The 20020-nt window shown below is 44.5% G+C and overlaps 2 protein-coding genes and 1 long non-coding RNA gene across 6 annotated transcripts; 1 reads left to right on the top strand and 2 right to left on the bottom strand.

Moving 5' to 3' along the window:
* Positions 1–495: 495 nt before the first annotated feature.
* On the bottom strand, positions 496–7498 carry LAYN (layilin). Of its 2 annotated transcripts, XM_023941436.2 has the most exons (8): positions 7363–7439; positions 6750–6773; positions 5120–5417; positions 3127–3284; positions 2792–2830; positions 2373–2456; positions 1953–2055; positions 496–1308 (listed from the first exon to the last, which is right to left on the bottom strand). In XM_023941436.2, the coding sequence occupies exons 1-8, from the start codon at positions 7427–7429 to the stop codon at positions 969–971; spliced, it is 1113 nt and encodes a 370-aa protein (XP_023797204.2). In that variant the 5' UTR covers positions 7430–7439; the 3' UTR covers positions 496–968. The 2 variants fall into 2 exon arrangements, with proteins under 2 accessions (XP_023797204.2, XP_086717152.1); XM_086861026.1 differs by lacking the exon at positions 6750–6773 and having other exon boundaries at positions 7363–7498.
* A 384-nt stretch (positions 7499–7882) lies between these two features.
* On the bottom strand, positions 7883–12803 carry LOC147649491 (uncharacterized). The gene is made up of 2 exons (XR_015278875.1): positions 12623–12803; positions 7883–11397 (listed from the first exon to the last, which is right to left on the bottom strand). It is a non-coding gene; the product is annotated as an uncharacterized LOC147649491 (long non-coding RNA).
* A 4294-nt stretch (positions 12804–17097) lies between these two features.
* BTG4 (BTG anti-proliferation factor 4) lies at positions 17098–19820 on the top strand. 3 transcript variants are annotated; one of them, XM_023941615.2, is made up of 5 exons: positions 17098–17271; positions 17602–17803; positions 18323–18460; positions 18591–18786; positions 19382–19820. In XM_023941615.2, the coding sequence occupies exons 2-5, from the start codon at positions 17631–17633 to the stop codon at positions 19556–19558; spliced, it is 684 nt and encodes a 227-aa protein (XP_023797383.1). In that variant the 5' UTR covers positions 17098–17271; positions 17602–17630; the 3' UTR covers positions 19559–19820. The 3 variants fall into 3 exon arrangements, with proteins under 3 accessions (XP_023797383.1, XP_023797382.1, XP_023797381.1); XM_023941614.2 differs by having other exon boundaries at positions 17112–17271; positions 17599–17803; XM_023941613.2 differs by having other exon boundaries at positions 17113–17158; positions 17599–17803.
* The last annotated feature ends 200 nt before the right edge of the window (positions 19821–20020 follow it).

Below are 20020 nucleotides of genomic sequence, written 5' to 3'. Positions count from 1 at the left end.
GCCACTGTGCCACTGCAGAGCCAGAGCCACAGCACCTGGGACATTTAGGAAGTGAGAAGCAGCTGTGACAACTGAAATATTTCAGTGTTTGCAGCAGTCAGCAACAGCTCTGAGATCTAAAAACTTCTTCCTGCCTGTTGTGGAAGAATAGATTGATGGCTATGCCTGCACTCTTAATTGTTTCAGCCACATTTAAAACACCTTTTTTTGCCAAACCTTTGTTTCCTCCCAGCTTATGAATTGTTTTCTTTTCATTTTCCTATTTATTTATTTACATGCAACGGAGAACAGCAGACTTTCAGACACATTTTAGGTGTTTCAGAGCCTTGTTTCTGCAGCCAGAAAATCTCCTGCAGAACAAAAGGTGTGAAATATTTGTGCTCCTGCCTGGCACTCTTTGGTTGCTTGGTCATTCCCCCTCCACTGCTTGGTCCCTGTCCCTTCCAGCAGAGAGAGGAAGAGAATTGCAGGAGTAAAAATGAGCAAACTCATGGGTTGAGATAAAGAAATTTAATATAGGCACGGTGAAGATTGCACACACAAGCAAAGCAAACCGAGGGATTCATTTTCCACTTCCCACTGTTCAGCATCTCCAGGAAAGCAGGGCTCCATCACACATTACAGGTAACTTTTAGCACCTTTGAGGAGGAGGAGGTCTATAAATAAATAAGGATTTTGGATTGTCCTTCAGTTTCAAGGCATATCTTTGGTACAAAAAGGAATCGAGGGTTTTAACAAGCCATTCCTGGGACAAAGGGGGCTTGGTGCAAAGCACAATCTGTACATTCCTTTCAGTTTGGGATCTTTAAAAACCCCTATTCTTTCAGAAAATAGAAGAATAAGGGGACAATGCAAAACCAGGACAAACATCACACATATCATTATTAAACAAGTGCACAGAGAGGGCAAATCAGCTCGTGTCGATACTCAAAATCCAAATTCCAGTGGAGTTTTTTGGGTCCATTTCCTCAATATCCATAAATCTCATTGTCCACCCAGGTGGACTCCTTGCTCCTGCCCACACGGTCCCCGCAGAGTTCGTAGATGTCATTGGTGACAAAGCCACTCTCTGTGCTGGCCAGTGTCACCAGGCCACTGCTGGAGGTGTCCTCGGGGTCCCTGCAGGGGCTCTCCAGCCTCTCCTGGGCACGGAAGGAGGAATTCTTCGTGCCAGGCCTGGCCCCAGCCAGGTCAGCCTCGGATTGCTTGTGGATGACTCTGTAAATGTCCAGCTTGGGGCTGTCCCTGCTGGGCTGTGGCAGCCAGGCCCCGTCACCCTTCGGGGTCACATCCACCAGCTCCTGTCTCCTTGGGAGGGCAGGGCAAAAGGGGAAAGCCATGAAATGCTTTGGGCACAGAGGAAAACACAAACCAATAGCAGAACTCTGGCAGTAATTTGGAGATGAGCCTTGAAGCTGGGCTCAGGACATTCCTTACTCCAGCCACTCCTGGAAAATCCCATGGCAGGACCTACTCAGGGACACTCTGGGCTGCCAGCTCAGATGCTGGGGCAGCAAAACTCCTCCTGACACTCCCAAAATCCCAGCCAGCATTCCCCCCCAGGGCTGCTGTGCACACAGGGAAAGCAAGGAGAGGATGATGGTAAACATTATTTGCTCCAAATTGTTATCCTTTTATTTCTATTGCTGCATTTTTTCCCTTTGGAAGGGGAGCTTCTGGAAATTCAAACCTTTAATAAGAAAAGGGTTAACACATCAAAATCATAATCTTGGTGACTTTATTTCCTGCCTGATGTGTCTGTGGATGCAAGAAAAGGATATAATGGGATTTACTTAGAATCTTACTTCACAATTAACACAGCCTGGAGCATCAACATCACTTTTTCAGCATTTCTTTGGCTGCAGACACTCCTGCCCAGAGCTTTTTACAGGATGGTGAAATTAGCTGTAAACAGGGTCACTGTTAATTTCTGACACAAAAATGCCACTCACCTCTTCACCAGGAGCCAAAAGCAGGAGATGCCAGTGACAGCCACCAGGAGAAGCAGCACAGGAATGCTGGAAATGAGGATGTAGACAAGGCTCTGAACAGGTTCTGGGGGTAAAAATTAATCAGGGTCATAAGATGAAATTAATTGCAAGTTTTGCATAGTTAATCACAGATGTACAAACAAAACTTTCACAGCTGAGCCACTCAGAAATTATTTAATAAAAGTGGCTTTTTCACAACCAAAATACTTCGCACAGCTTTGGATTTTGAACATTTTTACCGCCAGAGCAAACTCTTTATTTTGTCCCGGGAAATACTTGAGGGAAGTTTCGGGTTTTTTTCCCACACAAGCTGTTTTCTATATCCAACCATCCACATTTTGAGTCAAACACTTGAAATGAGGTTTTGAGAGCATAACTTACCTTTGGTTCCCACAGCTGTTCCATTGGCACCTTTCCTCCAGCGTTCCTCTGGGAATTCTGGCTTCCAGGGCTCTGTTGCCACAGCTGGAAAGAAGCAGCTTCATTAACACTGCAGATGTTTTGCTTTTTTTAAAAAAAAAAAATAATAAAAAGCAAGGCTGAGAGGAGATTGAAGAGGCTGAGAGCTGCAAAGAAGTGTGAGGTGTGAGGGACTCTTGTGCTTCAATCCCTTCAGCATCACCAAATTCTTTCCCTGCAGGATGCAGCAGCACAGGGAAAGTGCAAACTGCAGGGGAGCTTCTTGCTCAGGATGTTTTTTGATGGTTTTTGGGTGTCCTTGACAGTGAATGTCAGAGTGTTTTCCACTGCAAGTCAGCAATTATTAAAAAAAAAATCCCAAACAAATATACCCAACTCACCTCTTCGGGAATTGTCTATTGGAGCTTTCGTTGGCTTCTCTGAAAGGAAAGAGAAACGCAGAATTTCCTCATGAGTGAAACTCACAATTTCCAACCTGAGCTGTTCTTCCTCAATCTGAGACCTCAAATCCTTCACAAAAACCCCCTGGGAATTTATGTGAACCACAAGCAGCTACAGAGAGGACACACTGGGATTTTTTTCCCCATTTGCAGCATAAATTGAAAGCTCTCCCTGTCCCACCAGCGAAACTGAGGAAGGGTTTCCCCATCAGCCACTGCACCCCTCAATCCTTCCCCTGAGGGACTGAGTTTTAAATCCCACAGAGATTCATTACCCAGGGAATATTTGCAGATGAAGTTGTTTTTCATGTTGCATCTGTCATCGTTCCACTGGAACATGTAGGGGCCTCCCACTCCTGGTGGGGCGGAGGGTTGGTGGTAGAGCACCACGCACACCTCGCCCCCGCACGACGGCTCGTCCACGTACCAATTCCTGGGCAAATACAGGGGAAAAAAAAACACTTTCCAGCAGCTTGGAGGGGGAAAAAATCAGAGTTAAAAGGGTTATGGCACAGCTCGCACTTTTAGTGGGGAAAATGGGATAAAATGCAATTATTTGTTCTTTTAATTCAGATTTTTCAAATGCTGAGAGCAAGGTGTTTAACAAATATTGATGAGAAAAGGGCTGAGCTCCTCAGAATCACCCTTCCTTCCTTCCTGTCCCAGTCAGCACTACCAAAAGATCTCAACTAGCACAATTAACAGATTTTTATCATTATTTTTTATAATTATTTTTTAAAATAAATTTATTTTTTAAATGTAGTGGCAATGTTAGGAATGAACATGGAGACCGTGGAATAAACCAGAAAGGAGGATTCCATCCTGGTCCCTGGGTACATCTTTAGGAATGTGGGTTTGGAATTCACTATTTCCTTGTAGAAAAAATTCTTTCTTGAACATTAATGTGGCTCAAAATGAGCTGCAGTTGTGTAGGCAAAGTCCAAGTTCTCCTGAGCTCTCACTGAGCCTTGGCGAGGGGTTTCTCCACACCATTTCAGACCTGTGCAAAATCATCATTTTTGCTCTCTTGGTCTCAATGCCTGCAAAATTTTGGCACCTATTCAATGAAAAAAAATGAAAAATCTGAAGCAGAACCTGGCTTCCTCTGTCAGAAATGCACCAGCACAGTCTTGCAGATAATTTTTCTGTTGTTTTCTAAGAATAAACCTCACCACCAGACACCTGAGCTGCTTTTGCAAGCCGTGCACAGGAAGGAGGCAGCGCTGCAATATCACTGTTAATGAGAAGATATTTTATGCAAATTACTCAGAAAACCACCTCTAAAAGTCTCCTGATTTTTCCAGTTGTTCAATCCCCAGGGATTCTGGAACCAGCAATGTTCTGCCTGCCAAGGATTTGCTGCGAGCTGATCCACAGGACATTAATAATTCCAGCTATCCAAAGGTATTCAGCATGGGAGAACACCCATTCCAAGCCGTGTTTTTCCAACCATTCCAGTGCTTTATTCCTCCCTCACTTCCTTCCTCCCCTGGTGTTTTCCTTGGCTTTATCATTCAGCATAAATAACTGTGTCTCACCAATGGAAGGCAGGAAAGCTGGGCCTGTTTCTTAGCAGCAGATTGTGATTCCAGCTTCCCATCATCCACCCCCAATATCTGAACCACGGCAGAGACTTTAAGATATCAAATAATACTAAGATCAGTTTTTATTTGTTCATTTCTGAGTGACTGAAAAGCCTTATGGGCTCCCAGAGCAAAGAGGTCACAGTTCCAAGGTGTTTTTACACCAATTCCAAGGTGCTTTTACATGGCTGATATAAAGATGCAAATTGGCGTTAATGTTGTTGCTTTTATAATTTAATTAAAACAAATCCTGTGGTTCTTTAAGGACAGGAGGCAGAAATCTAAAAAGTGCTGTGAAGACTTTAGTTTTCCATGTCTGCAATAAATCCTGCAGCTCTAATATTTTGCTGTCTCACAGGAAAAAGCGTTATTTCTTCAATAAGGGAATAGCATTTTTCATTTTTCAGGACATCAGGTATAAACTTCAGGGGAAGTGCAGGAATCTTTAGGTCAATGGTAGCTGCCTAATCAGAGATTTTTAAGGCCTCACCACTTGTTCTTTCCCATCCTTTTAGCCCCCAGAAATGATCAATTTAGCCTGAAGCAGGCACTCACACGAAGCAAGGCCAGGAGGGTGATTTGTGCACCGGGATGGGAACACAAGGAACATCACTGCTTGGATTCATTTCACAAAACTATTCCTAAAGGCACTGCCAGTCCCACAGAGCCACTCCCAGGTACCCACCGAAATTTGGATGAACTCCCATCTGACCAGGAGTAGAAGCTGTGGCACTCTGTGCTGTTCTCCTCCTCCTCCTTCCTCCTCCTGAGCCCTATCCAGAAGTCCCCATCAGAAGCCAGGAGGCTCCTGATAAATGATTCAATCAGTCTCTGCTCTGCTGGGCTCTCGATGCTGACTAAATGTCCCCCATCAGCTCTGCAGGCCAGGTGAGCTTCTTCATAGCTGGTTCTGCGGGAGGCATCGTGGAAATAAACGATTTTGTAGCAGGGTTTCTGCGTGCCACGCCTGCAAACCGTCTGCCCTGCAGGGAGGGAGAGGAAACTCTCACAGGAACGGTGCTAAACGGGACCAAAATTAAGGCTAAAGCATCAATTTGGGTGAGTTTTGTGCTGTTTCTATGGAAAACACAACACAGGTAAAAGTCTCTTGTGGTACTGGGCTGGCAAATGGCATCTCCAAAATTTTCTTGCTGCATCTCACAGTTGAGGTTGGTCCTTTCACAACCTGCTCTTCTCAGCTCCCTCGTGATTTTTCTGGGATTTGAAGATCCTGAGAGTTCTTCCCAAAAAGCCACTCAGAGCAAGGTGACACATGCAACATTTTAAAAAGCAAAGTTCCCTTGCAAGGGTTCAAAAGAGGCTTTTTAAAATGTTGATTGTTTTTAAGGAGTTAAATGGTCAAAATTAGATTTGATACAAGCAGAGATAGCAAGAATTTCTCTTTTGGGGTACATGCAATAGTTTAATGGATGCTGCAGTGCCATAGAATATTTTGGGTTGGAAAGGACCTTAAAACCATCTCACTCCACCCCCTACCATGGGGACACTTCCCACTGTCCCAGGCTGCTCCGAGCCCCGTCCAGCCTGGCCCTGGACACTTCCAGGGATGGGACATCCACAACTTCTCTGGCCAAGCAGGACCTCACCACCCTCACAGGGAACAATTTCTCGTTTACACCCAGCCTCAAACTCTTTCATTCTCCGGTGTCTGGACTGAGGATCACAAGATGAGTTCCCACAGCCCAATTTCCAGCTCTGCTCTGTGCTCTGCCTGCCCAGGGAGTAAACAATGTCTGTTTTCAGGCTGTCACAAGCCAAGGACTGTCTCATGCAGAAGCAGCCGAGCTTATTTTGGTTCCGAGGGAAGATCAAAGTGAAAAGACACATCATCCAAAATGATGCACTCGTGTGTTTTTTTCAGCAGAGCAGTCCCAATATTTAGACTGTGGAAACAAACAGTTTTGTTTTGCTCAGTAAATATTTCTTTGCAGGCACAATCTGCTAACCTACATGTTTTTTATAATAGAAGGAAAACATTCAGCAGCATTTGTGGTGTGCTTGGAACAAATGGGATAACACAAGGCCAGGTCATTATAAACCCTGCCATGGGATATTTGCTGGCTTTGCTTTATCCTTTTGTATTGGGCACTGTAGGAGTGGGACTTAAAACACCTTTCACACTGGAATTTTTCAGCAGTTAAATAGCCAGAAGTGGAGTTTGCTAATATTTTGCACAGGGATTACAATAGGAGCAGGATTTTTACTACGACAGCACTATTAAAACATACATTTCTACCACAGCCTGTGTTTCTCTTGGGAATTTGACACTCAGAGAAAAAGACAAAGCCCCTTACCTCTTCTGAGGGAAATGTCCACTGCTGTTGGGAGCGGCAAAAGGAAAACACAGACAGCAGAGTTTCATTAAAAATCTGCACCTCTCTAGGAAGTGCCACAAAATCTGCAGCCTTTGCTGATGCACAAACACATTTTTTCCTCATTTACAAAAAGAGGAAGAAAGTCTCTGCCTTATCAGCCAAACTTGCCATTACTTTCAGCTAAGGAAAAGCTGGAATTGATTCCTGGCCGGACTTCACTGCTCGTTCGTGTCCCGAGCTCAGTTTAGGACATTGAATGTGCGGCTCTGAGCGAGGCTGAAAGGATTCCTTGTGTTTCTGCCTCATCCTCACTCGGGATCTGCCCCAGAGCCCAGGCAGCTCCCCAGGGCAGGGCGGCGGGGAAAATCAGCCGGAAAAGTTGGAAAAGACCTCCAGAAGGATGGAACCCAGCCTTGCCCCGGCACCACGGCCAAGCGAGAGCATCCCTGCCCATGTCGCGACAGCCGCCCGCGCATCCCCACCCTCCCAGCGACTCCGGCGGGGCCGGAGGGATCTCTCCGGGATAGGGAGGATCCCCACACGATCTCCCAGCGATCCCAAGCGATCCCCGGCCATCCCGAGCCCCTCTTACCGCTGAGCAGCCGCGCCCCCGCCGCGCAGCCCAGCGCGGCCGCGCACAGCGCTGCTGCCGCCAGCATCGCTCCTCCGGGCCCGGGACAGCTCCTCCTTCCTTCCCTCCTTCCTTCCCTCCTTCCTTCCCTGCCTCCTCCTCCTCCTCGGGCCGCGGGTTCTCTCAGCCCCGGCACGGCGGAGCCGGCAGAGCCCCGGGGCCGAGCGCTCCTCGGCGGCCGCTGCTCCCCGGAGCGCGCCCCGAGCCCCGCATCCCTCCGCCCGCATCCCCATCCCCGTTTATATCCCCAACCCATCCCCGCCCACCCGGAGCCACCCACGGGCGGATCCATCCCCGCGCTGGAGAGTTTGGATCTTTTTTTGGAGACGTTCTTCCTTGGCTTTCCCAGATTTGGATTCGCTGTGGAGGAGCGGGATGAGCTTTGTGGTTCTCTGCAGGTCAAGCCAAACTCTGACCTCTTTTATCCATCCCAATCCCAATTTTCTAAATCTAAATATTCATTATTCCAGAATATATCATCTATAGATTCAAGTTATTTATTATATTTATATTATATATTATCTCTTCTATTCATATATTCCAGAATATATAAGTTATATTCTGGAAAGGATCACCAATTCCAGCTTTAAGTGAGAAATCCCGGGGCTGATTCCAAAATCTCGGCGTTTTCAGCACATGATGCTGAAATTCCTGAGGAAGGGAGAACACAGCACGGGAATTCTGTTTCCCACATGGAATTCCGGTGGCTGGGAAGCTGCTCCGCACCTGTTTCCTGGAGCTCGGGCTCTCCATCCAGCCCAGGGTTTTATGGCTCAGGCTCCAAGAGATTTTCCCAGGTGGTGGAAGTGAATCTGTCCAGGCAGAAAATAACCGGCATTGATGCTTTAAAACAGGAGATCGATGATTTTATAGAAGATTTAAAACCTTGAGCCACTCTTGGGAGGTCAAGTGGAGAAGCTGGTTCTGAAATTGATATTTTAAGGGGAGGAAAATCCTTTAAAATGCCATGAAAACAGCTCCAGGCCGGCAGAAGTCAGGGATTCCAGAGGGAATTGTTGGAAAGCTGCTGGCTTTGAGCTTGTGTCATGTCTGTGAAACAGGAACAGGCTCTGATGTTTCCTGGCTTTTTCAGAAAAATAAGAATACTTCTGCAACCACTCTGTTCCCTGACTTTCTGAATCCCAGCCAGAATTAAAGCAAAATTAAAATCTTCTTAACTTCTGGAAAATGGTGAAGCTTCCATTTCCTTCTCTTGGCCACTATTGAGAAATAAATGAGAAACACACAGAAAATAAAGGAGAAAAGTGCAGAAAAATAGCAGCAACCTTTTAATTTCTGTATCTTGTAATATTACGTATTAGAACGGGATAAAACTGAGTCATTATTGTAGTAGTAGTAGTAATAATAATAATAATAATAATAATAATAATAATAATAAATAGTATCCAGGACATGTTTCCCCCTTAAATAGAATCTGAATATTTAGACCAAGGGAAATAAAAACCAGAATTTGGGCCAAGCAGACAGACTTGGTTCAGCATTTTAATGAACTTTGAGGGGAGGAAGTGCTTAACAGGAACCAACTTAAAAGCTTAAAGAAGGAGGAAGGAAAAAAGGAGGCTTTTATGTCCAAAATGAAGACGTCAGTCCTGAAAGTACCTTTTGAAATCTTGTTTTCCAGGTTATTTCTCCAATCTCTGCACTCATCAACTTTAATATTTCAGTGCTACTCCGTGCAATTGAGGAATTCAATTGTATTAATTTAGATTTGTGGTTCTTAACCTTCAACTCATTTATCTCTGCTGTGTATCCTGGGAATTGCAGCAGAAGGAAAGAAAAGCCTTAATAGAATCCAGACATCTTATTCCTGGATTTTATTCTCCTGATAAACATCCGGCCAGGCCAGGCCAAACCATTATAAATCAGTAAATCTACAGTTCACTGCTGATAATAATAAAAATTCCCAAATGGAATTCTTCCTTTATTTCTCAAATCCAGTTTCTGAGAGCTTTTTAAGGAGCAGACCAGATGGTTTGATAACTTGGTTATAAACTGAGCTTTTGTGTTTCAGTGGATGAAAAAACTTGGAGACAGCAATGGAAAGAATAAAAAATAAATAAAAAAAATTATAATGGCCAGGCTGTAAAGATTCCTTTCATATTAAACTGAGAAATTTAGACTCACTGCCTTATTTCTTGTGGTACTGAGATAGAAAATTGTCCTTAATGACCTTTTTTAGATTTCTAACTTCTTTTACCTCCTGTGCCTGGCCTGGAATTTCAGAGTTCCCCAGCCTGCAGGATCCTCTTTGCTTGAGGAATTTGTTGGATAAACCCACATTCTCTTCCCAGATTTATACCATTATAAATTTATTTATAATTTATTTATACCATAATAAATTAAATTTATTAATTTCCAGTGTTTGCTCCTTCAGATTTGTTCTGAATCAAATCTGAAATCTGGATTTGAACACTGAGCAATATCTGTGACTGATAATAACCTGATCATTATTCTTATTCTATCCACTGCATTAATTTGAATTTTCTTAGACTTATGGGATGCTTTTAGGATGTCCTATATTTGTGTAAAGCCATTTATCCCTTGAAATGAATCTTTATGGCTGACTGCTGCCCAAAGCTGCAAATCCTGGCTTGGAAAACCCCTCCAAAGCCATCAAATCCAACCTTGCATTGAATTAAAAAAATTGTAAAAAATAAAAAGAATGGGAGCCTCAGTGAAGTGTTGCTGGCTCCAGCCAGAATTGAGAGCAGCCTAATGGATGGTGATGGATGAGATTCCTTTTGGGATTATTGATGGGGAAAGGGGGATTGCTGACTCGCAGGAAAGGCTTGCAGAGCTCAGCACCTCTTGCAGATTGCTCTGCCTGGCCTGGCTCCCAAAGCCAGCTTTCCACTAAAAATGGGGAGTGCTTTGCTAAAATTAGAAAAGAAAAAGGATAATTGCAGAGTCAGGCTGAAAATGCAATTTCTGCCTTGGATGGTTTGCCTGGGTTTGCTTTGTGATCTGTTGATGGTGGGGCACACTAATTAACAATTAACTATTAACTAATTAATAATTGGGGCTTCAGCAGCAATTCCCATCTTCTTTCAGGCCATTTCCACCCCAGTCCAGCTTCTCCAGGGATGGGAAAGAGCTGCCACCACAGGCCTTGATTTCATTTATTCAACGAGAATAAATGCAGGGAAGTGTGGAACAGAGGTCTCAATACGGCTGAGACCAGCTCAGTCAGAATGGGAAGTCAAAGCCTGCAAATTTGGAGAAATTAAAACCCAAAAATCCATTTTGTCCACAAGTTTTTTAGTGGAAATGAGATGGAAATGAGGAGGATCCCCAGGAAAATTGGCTTGGCAGGAGCACAGCACTTGTTTTATTTCACTGTCCTGTCTATTGATGCTTCTGTCTTGTGTCCTCAGAATTCCTGTGGGTCTGATTCCTGATTCCAAATTCCTGATTCCAAATTCCTGATTCCAAATTCCTGATCCCAGAATTCCAGACCTTTTTGCCTGGCTGTGTGGCTAGTGATTGTTGCTTTGGGCAATCAGCTAACTACACTGCCTGGCAACCAGGCTGATGGCAGAGCCTTTCACCCCAACTTATCCTTTCAAAAAGCCTCTCCTACAGCAAGTTCTGGCATTTTTCATTATTGTCTCCAGTTAAAATTCTTAGTTAAGCTAAGTGGTCAGAGAAAAAAAAATACAATTTATACCTACAGTGAGTTTAATATTTAATCATCACTCAAAACTCCCTTCACTTACCTTCCTTAATAAAACATGATAAACAAATGACAATTATTGATATCTGGCAGATAAGCTGAAGGATGCAACATAAAAAAAAAAAAAAAATCACAGTCCAGTCTGTGTGTGTTAAAAATTAAGTATACAGTAAATGAATTATTTAAATAACAGAGGATTCTTGGTCCAGGAAAATTCCTGAGGGTTCAAAGCTTCAAGAAATCCAAGATTTCACTTCATATTCCACACACTGCTGTGGGCAGGTAAAATTCTGGAAACAAAGCTGCAAATAAATCACATTATTAATGATTTTGCAGTAGGAATAAGGAATTTGGGAGTTTCCAGGCCGAGGTTGGAGCAGGGAATGCTGTGACTTGTTTTGATGGCAGTGAAGTTAGTGATTGTGGAATTATGGATACAATCAGCTAACTACACTGCCTGCAAACCAAGAACTTCTCCTGGAGTCATGGAATTCAGACCTGGAAAGAAGGAAAGAACTTCCAATAATTATATCCATATTCTCCATCTCCTCAAACACTCTTAACATAATAAGGAATTGGCAAGAATGGGAAATATTTATAAAATTTGTTTATATCTATGTATATCTATATCTATATCTATATCTATATCTATATCTATATCTATATCTATATCTGTATCTATATCTATATCTATGTTTATATCTATGTCTATATCTATATATATACCTATATGTTTATATTTATGCTCATATTCATATTTATATAGTTCTAATATATTTGTCTGTAATATTTATATCTTTATTTAGTTTTTACACCACATTTTAGGAGTTCTTACTAATAAAAACTGCAATGAACACAGCACAAAGATCATTTCAAGAGTGCAGAGGCAAAGCAATTAAACACTAAAATATAAATTATTATGCAGCACCACAACAGGAAAGGGAAATAAAGAAATCTTTGGCATGGAATCCTTGCTGTATCCAGAGTTGGGAGCTGCAAATTTTGGGCAAATTTGGGCCCAGACAAAATATCCCATGGGAATATTGTCAAGCCTGGTTTGCAGCATCTCAGGTTTGTGCTCATCCCACCTGTCCCCATTCCCTGCTTGGCTCCCTGGATTTTGTGCCATTTCCATGTGGAGTTTTCCAGAATGAAGCACAGCAGGGCTGGTGGAATTTCACCATTTCCCTGAATTTCAAAAAGCTTTTTTTTTATTTTTCCTCCCTAAAAAAATGTAGGAGCACAGATAGTGCTGTCAGTCAGGTGTCAGAATGCTCCAGTTTTTACACTCATTTGAGGCAGCTGAAAAACGGAACAGATCTGTTCTGAGTGCGTGTCAGGAGTTCTCATCAATTATGTCTCATGTCTGATAGACGTGCACGCAATTAATAACGTGATAAAGCTGTTTTATATAGATTATCAAGCTAAAACAGGAATGAGACACAATCTGTGAGCTTGCAAGGAGAAGTTTTTCTGCAAATGAAACAATTTTCCCAGTTTCCCTCCATTAAAGAATTCAAGACTTACCCTCAAGCAGCTTACCCTGGAGTAATCCCAAGACAAAATTGAGACAAAAATGGTTTATTGGGAAGGGAAAAATGGGTGGATTCTTCCCTCTTCCCTTTTCCAGGTTGTCCATGGAGCAGAATTCCTTTGGGGATGCTCCCATCTTTTCCCCTGGGGCTCCTGGCTCGGAGTGTCCCCAGGCCAGCCTGGGAGCTTTGTGTACTCCCTGTCACCATGGCCACCCTGCCAGGGGGACCTGGGCACAGCCATGGGAGGTTTCCATGGGCAAAGTCAACATGGGATACACACCCCAAGTTTGGAATTTCCACCCCAATGGCTCCAGGGAGGGCTGGGGTGGCGCTGGTGGCTGTCCCAGCTCGTGTCCCACCAGGAATGCTCCAGAGGAACGGCTCAGAGGGATCAGTGCCCTGCGCTGTGCCCAGCTTCACCTTCCTGCTCCTCTCCCCCTGGTTTTTGGGGGGCTGCCCAGCCATTTCTCTTTGCTTGCCCTTGACCTCTTCAGCTCAGAAAGTCATGGCAAACAGAGGAAGAAAACCCAGAAAATTTCAAGAGTTCAGATCTGTAAAATAAACCCAGGCAGCTTTGCAGTCTTTCCTTTGTCATTTCACTTTAGAACATCCTGGATCAACACCACTGGGGTTTTAAAGTTTATTTTGTTACTTGAATCTCAAAAACTTAAATTCTAGCAATGTGGAGTACTCAAACCCTTAACATTTTTGTGGTGGTGATCCAGAATCTGGTTCTGGTTCACTCCAGTCCAAAATAATTCATTTTACAGGGATTGCATTGTTCAAGTACAGGTGTCTAAATTTGTAACCTCCAGGTATGAGGTTTCTTCTGCCCTCTGACTCAGTGGTCAATGGGGTTGATGCTGCTGAATGTGACCAGGACAGTGACCAAACAAATGCAGGCTGCTTTTCCCTCAGGAGATTGTCACTGAGGATGCTTTTCCATATGGAATTCGCTCAGGCTGTCTGATTTTTATATCAATTATCTACGAACTGCAGCTGCTTACCTGGAGGAACTGCCTGCCATCCATCACCCACAAAAATCAAATTGCAGAGGGGAGATTGCCACTGGCAAGCTGCACTCGGTTTCTTTATTCCCATGTGCTCAGTCCTTTAAAACAGCACAACTGCAAAGAAAGTCCTGCAGGGGTGGCTCCTGCCAGAGTGTGTTTGGGGAGCTGTGTTTGCTCCAGCTTTGGGCTGCAGTTTCTACAGAAACTGTGCCTGAGTCTGTCCCTTCATGGCTCAAGCCTAGGCTTGCCTGCTGACCCAGGGGACACCTCATTTAATCTGGTTAAGAATGCTCCTGCTGAGCTGGGGGCCTGATTTCAGTCCCACTGAAGGCTTTGGACACATTTCCCCTGGTTTCAGCGAGCTCTGGATCAGTCCCATGGATATCCAGGCACTGGTTTTTAGTGGTTTAGCTTTTTTTTTTTCTGATCCTCATAAGGATTAAAACAGCATCATTTTACAAAAGGCACAAATACCTCCTCATTTATCTCCTGCCTCCTCTCAGTCAGAACACTTGGCTGTCCATCCTGGGTTTTGCTAAATCTGCTGGGATGAAAACAGTTTCTGTTTGGATGCAGCTGGGAATGAGTGGGAGCACAATTTGTTGGCTGCTGTTTAATGGATCTCTCTCTCCTTGGCATGGGCTGTGCCAGTTTTGGTTCAGACATTTTCCTCCTCAGCAGTTATTCCCCAAACAGGGCACCCAGGGCTGTGTTTTCCTCCAGTCAGTGACAACTGACAGCGCTGGGAAGGATTCAAGCTTGATGAATCTCCCTAATTAAAGGAGCCAGTTTTTCATGTCCCTGCAGTGGGGTGCCAGAATCACCCTCTGCCGTTCTGCTTTCTGTCACATTAACCGGAAAAAATGCTTAAACTCCTGCATGACATTAAAAATACCCAGTTAAAAAGTTCTCAGAACTTCTGTATCAACCACAATTTGAATAATCAGAGCCAAATGGGTGAATTGCTGGGAACTTTTGCCTAGATTTTCCCGTGTTTGCTGTTGCAAATGTGTAGAATTTGACCTTCTGCCTCTCACCATGCAAGAAATATCACCTCACTGGAGGGCTGGTTTCTCAGGTGAGGGCTTTGTTTGCTGCTCACCTGCAGTTTCTGTGTTAGCTACGGGAACAAGGAACCCAACAAGGAGGTGGAGGAGGGATCCACGCTTCCCTCTGATGTCCCTTGTGGATTCCAGCCCTTCCTTCCTTTGTCACAGAATTTCCCCACTCCCAGGGCCTGCCTGGACTTGCTGGATTAAGCAAAAAAACACCCCTCAAAACCCCGTCCTGTGTCTCTGTCTGACCCAAACCACCCTGGAATTTGGGACAGGACGGTCCCTGGAGAATTCCTGAGGCTGAAATGTGGCAGGGTCAGAAATGATGATCAAATTACCCAGCCCAGGGCAGGGGATGGAGTCCCCGCCGTGCCTGCTGCTGTTTTGCAGTGGGAATTCTGCTTTAGCTTGGGGAGCTCAAAAATAAAAGGAAATCAAAGTTGAGAGGAAGGGGTCATGTCTTTTATTAGGTTACAATCTGATACTGAGGAAAAATTACACAAAATCAAAGGAGTCAGACTTAATATCCAGACTTTGGTCAGGAATTCAACAACTCCCCTAGAGGAATCCAAATCTGTGTGTCTGGGATTGGCCAGGAAACCCAGAGTGGACTAAATTCACTGAGAAGAACTTAAGGAATTATAATTATGTGCATTATCCATCGTTTTTAAATGGCAAATCTTGCTCTTTGATATCTCCCTGGACACCAATTTTGCCAGCTCAGTTAAAAACCCACAGATCTGTGGTGGCTGCTCTGAGTTTTTTTGGTACCACCCGCTTCTTCTGCAGTTCATCCTCACTGCAGTAAAATCAATGTGATCACAACTTTAAAGTCACTGGAAAACTTTAATTTTGGTTTTTTTTTTCTCTTGACATGTCATCATGGAACAGATTTTAAAAACATAGAAAAACTGATATGACTGCAGTGTTTGCAAGGGAATCCACTCAGCTCAGAAAATGACATTTTTAAAGGAAGTTTAATCTCTAAAATAAAACTCAGGCCTCAGGCACGAAGAGCCAGCTTGGCTGTCCAGGAATGCTCCAGAGCTAATTCTGGACTCAGACAGAGTCAGAATCTTCACAGACTGCACGGACAGATGCCAGAAAACGTTGGGTGGAAATTCCTGCCAGCAGCGGTTTCCTGTTGCCCTCCAGCATTCCCCAAAATTCCCAGAGCAGGCGGCCCCTGCCTCCTTTTCTCTGTGAAAAAGGAAGGAATGACTCAGGGTTTTGCAGGGAACAAAATCCTGGTGTGTCATCCCAGCAGGGTGGTGAGGGAACCCTTGTGGTCACAGCGCTGAGGGTTCCATGTCAGAGGGAAAAAAACAAAACTTTTTTGGTTTTTCTGAGGATTCCCTGCTCTGTCTCAGACTCTGATTTCTGTTTCTTTTGAGTGGTCATGGAAAGGGAAAGGTCTCCACTTACTGAGGTGTTTTGATATGTGAGAAAAGGAAAATGGGGCTGGTTTGTGGTTTATTCTCATTCCTTAAAAGCAGAATTTCTACTGAAAGTCTCAGTCTTCTATTCCTTTTTATTTTTTATTTTTTTCTCTGATGCAGAGAGAAATTAAAGAGCGAGGAAGGAGCTGTGTGATTGGAGAGAAACAAAATCCAGAAATAGGCAGAAATTTGTGGTTTAGGGAGAAAATTTGTGCCTTCAGGCTGTGTATTTCTCATCCCCTGCCTGGTATCACCCCGGGCTGAGATGTGAGCCCTGGAACTGTGGGGCTGCACCATCCCCAACCCCAGTAAAACCAGTTTGGAACACTCAGCTCCTTTTGTTCTCTTGGCTTGGCACTTCCTGGGACCTGACACTGGAGACACAACTTCCAGAGGGAGCAAAAGGGGAATAAAAAACTCAACTAAAAAAGGAAACAATCAGCTGTTCTCTGTGCTCTGAGAATTACAACTTGGGGTTTTGAACCAGGAGCACAACATTTGAGCAACTGAGACATTTTCTGAGTTTTAAACACCTGAAAACCTATTTAAATCTATGCTGATAAGGTGAATGAGGAAGATCAGTGATGTGATAGATCCAGAATCAAGCAGTTTTCTAAAGAAGGAATGCCAAATGGGAAAGTTTCACATGGAAAATAATCAGGTTAATCATGCTAGAAGCAGTCCAGCACAATTCTAATCATTAATTAATAAACCTGGTGCTGTTTAGCTTGTGGTGAATATTAAATATTCCACGGGGATTTATGGGGTAGACTGATGGACACAACAGAATTCAGAATGGAATCAATTAAATCACCCTAAAAGAAGGATCTGATGTTGGAATTAAGCCAAGGGAATATTTTTGGGACAGGTTAATTATTCTAACACACACCTGCAGCTCCTGCACACCTGAATATTCTTACATTCCTCAGCGCCACATCATTCCCGTTCTATAAAAAGCCTGACCAAACTCCACCAGGGAAAGCAGGAGGGATCCTTTGGGTGTTGGGGTAAATGATACAGGGTAAATGTGTACACGATACAGAGCCTTATAGTATTTTATGTGCCTTTTTTTAGTGGCTCTTTAAGCTGTTTGTGAAGTTTATCTCAAGTTTTTACTGTCTCTACTGTGAAAAGGTGATTTTTTTTGGTCTTTTTTTTGACATAAAAAGCTGTATATTTGTAAGGTCTGCTGCTTGTAATACATGTGATAAATAACTATTATATTTTAAACTTGCTTTTTTAAAATATTCTCTCTTAACTTGCTTAGTGCAGGTGCCTTCTAGTAATGCATTAAACTGGTTTTAATACCCCAAACTAAATTTGATTTGCTCTTTGGCAGTCAGGGTTATCCAGGCTCTGTCTGTCCTGGCTTGTGCAGGTTTTGTAGCATCAATTCTTGGAACCTGATAGTGCCTTAATGTTATTAAATCACTCTTGTGTGGTGTTCCATCTCTGCTCCAGCAGCTCGAGCACCTCCTGTGCTACAATTTAAGATGAGAGATGAAATTGCTGCCACGGTTTTCTTCATCACAAAGCTGGTGAAGAAGGAAGAAAAGCTGAGCAAGCATGAAATTGATAAGTTTGCAGCGCAGCTGACCACGGTCCTGTTTGAAAAGTACAGAAATCACTGGTACCTGGACAATCCATCCCGAGGCCAAGCCTTCAGGTGAGAGGGGCTCAGGAGAAGAACGTGGAGCCTTGGGTTGACATTCAAGAAGCAGCTTCTGGAGGCCTTAAAGTGAAATAAATAATACAAATGGAGCCACCAGGATACCCCTTCAGCTTGAAGGAAGAATTATTAGTTGGTGAAAAGTAATTTATTTTTTTTTTACCTGTAAATGTGTGATTAGAGAGGTGGAAGTCTTAAGATGAGTGTCTCAATTAGCCTCTGACTCCCAGGATGCAGAATTCAGGTGGTCTTAAAGTGACTTTTGGGATGGCTCTGCTTTAAACAGTTAAAGCAGTAACTTGCCTCATCAGCTATTGATGAGGATTAAAAGCAGAGTCCTGTTTGAGCTGATAAATCAGCTTGTGAGGCTGAGGCGCTGCTGGGGGCTCTAAGTGAGAACCTGCACCTTAAAAGTGCAGGGGCAATGAGCAGAGATTTGGGCTGTGCTCTGCACAAGCAGAGCCTGCAAAGCTGCAGTGAAACCCCAACTCCAGCTGCACTTTGCTGCTCCCCCAGGTGTATCAGGATCAACAAACAACAGGCACGGGATCCCCTGCTGGAACAGGCTTGTGTGGAGAGCGACGTGGACTTCAGCCTGCTGGGCTTGCCCAAGGAGATGACGCTGTGGGTGGATCCCTTCGAGGTGTGCTGCAGGTGAGCTCAGAGCCTGGAACAGCAGCTGCTGGCTGCTCTACCAGCCTAAACCTGCTGCCAACCTTCACACCCTGGGTTTGGCAGCTTTTGGGGTGCCCAGAGCAGCAGCACCCACCCACAGCCATTGCAGGTACGGAGAGAGGAACCGGCCCTTCACCGTGGCACGCTTTGATGGGGAGGAGAACCCTGAGCTGCCCCAGCAGATCAGCCTGGCCGTGGGCAGGGCGGCCCTGGACTATCAGTCGGGCAGCTCCTCAGATGAGGAGAGCTTCAGCAAGCAGCCCAAAGCCATCCCCACTGTCAGCAACCCCAACAGCGTCTACCAGGTGAGGCTCTGGGGGCCCTTCTCGCTCCAAAATCCCACAAAAGAGGCTCTGGCAGGTGGGGGTCAGGCTGTTCCCCCAGTAACAGGAGGAGAGGAAACAGCCTCAAGCTGCTCCAGAGGAGGTTCAGGTTTGATCTCTTCCCTGGAAGAGTTTCCCAGCCCTGGCACATGTCCTCACTGTTCCATGGAAGTGTGTACAGCCTGTTCTTAAACACCAAACTTTCCCATGTTCTGTGAATCAAAAGCTAAACCCATTTCTTCCTGATTGTCCCCATACTACTCCATTTGTTTTAACACCAGTAACTGTTTGAAGACCCCAGCCATTGTTTCCACAGTGACCACCCCTGACAGAGTCACGGTCCCAGGAGGGTTTAAAAGATTGGCACTTGGGTACATGGCTTAGGGAACAGCTGGATTTGTTCTTAAAAGCTTTTTCCCCACCCTCAGCGATGCTGTGGCTGGGATGGAGCTTTGGGAGGAGGGAGCAGCAGCAGTTCAGCTCCCACAGGAAGGAACGTGGCAGGACTGGGATGGCCTGGCTGCTCCCTCCTCTTTCCTTGGCACATTTTAACGTTGTTTCCCTTTTTGCTGCTCAGTTTGGTGATTTCTACAAGGCTGCCCCGCAGGCCTGGTGGCTGTACCTGCACAGGAGGCCCCATGTGGCTGAGGGATTCCACTTTGGCCAGCACAGGGCCTCCAGGACCTACAGGCCCACGGCTGCTTTCGCTGGCCCACGTGTGGACAGGTACCACTGGGTCAACAACAAGAGGTAGAGCCAAGGTTCCTCCAGGATCTTGGAGCCCCAATTTTGTGATGGGGTGAAGGCTGGCACCGCAAAACCTCATAAAAACAGCACTTCCTGTCCAATCCCTGTCTCTGACTGTTATTTATGGATATTTTTTGGGGGGGGTTTTAGCTGAGATTAAGTGTTTTTAATTGATGTTAACATAAGATTGAAGATGTATTGTGAGATTCTTCTTGTAAGTTAAAAAGGAAATGCATAAATCAATAAATATGCTATGATTTTTTATCAAAGCCAGCTGCTGGTGATGCCTTGAAGGGTATTCAGGAGCTTCTTGGTGGGAACACCAGCACATAAAGGAAGATAAAAACACCCCCCAAGATGCTTTGAAAGACACTTTGCTTCCTTCTGGCAAAGGTGGAAGGAGCCAAGACCTAAATATCACCAGCAGAAATGTCTGCAGTGTTTAGTGACTCACAAAAATATTTAAACT

The sequence above is a fragment of the Cyanistes caeruleus genome, chromosome 23 (genome assembly GCF_971803275.1).
Source record: "Cyanistes caeruleus chromosome 23, bCyaCae1.hap1.1, whole genome shotgun sequence".
Taxonomy (NCBI): Eukaryota; Metazoa; Chordata; class Aves; order Passeriformes; family Paridae; genus Cyanistes; species Cyanistes caeruleus.
The sequence above is the reverse complement of the archived record's forward strand: the minus strand, read 5'-3'. Positions and strand labels throughout refer to the sequence as shown.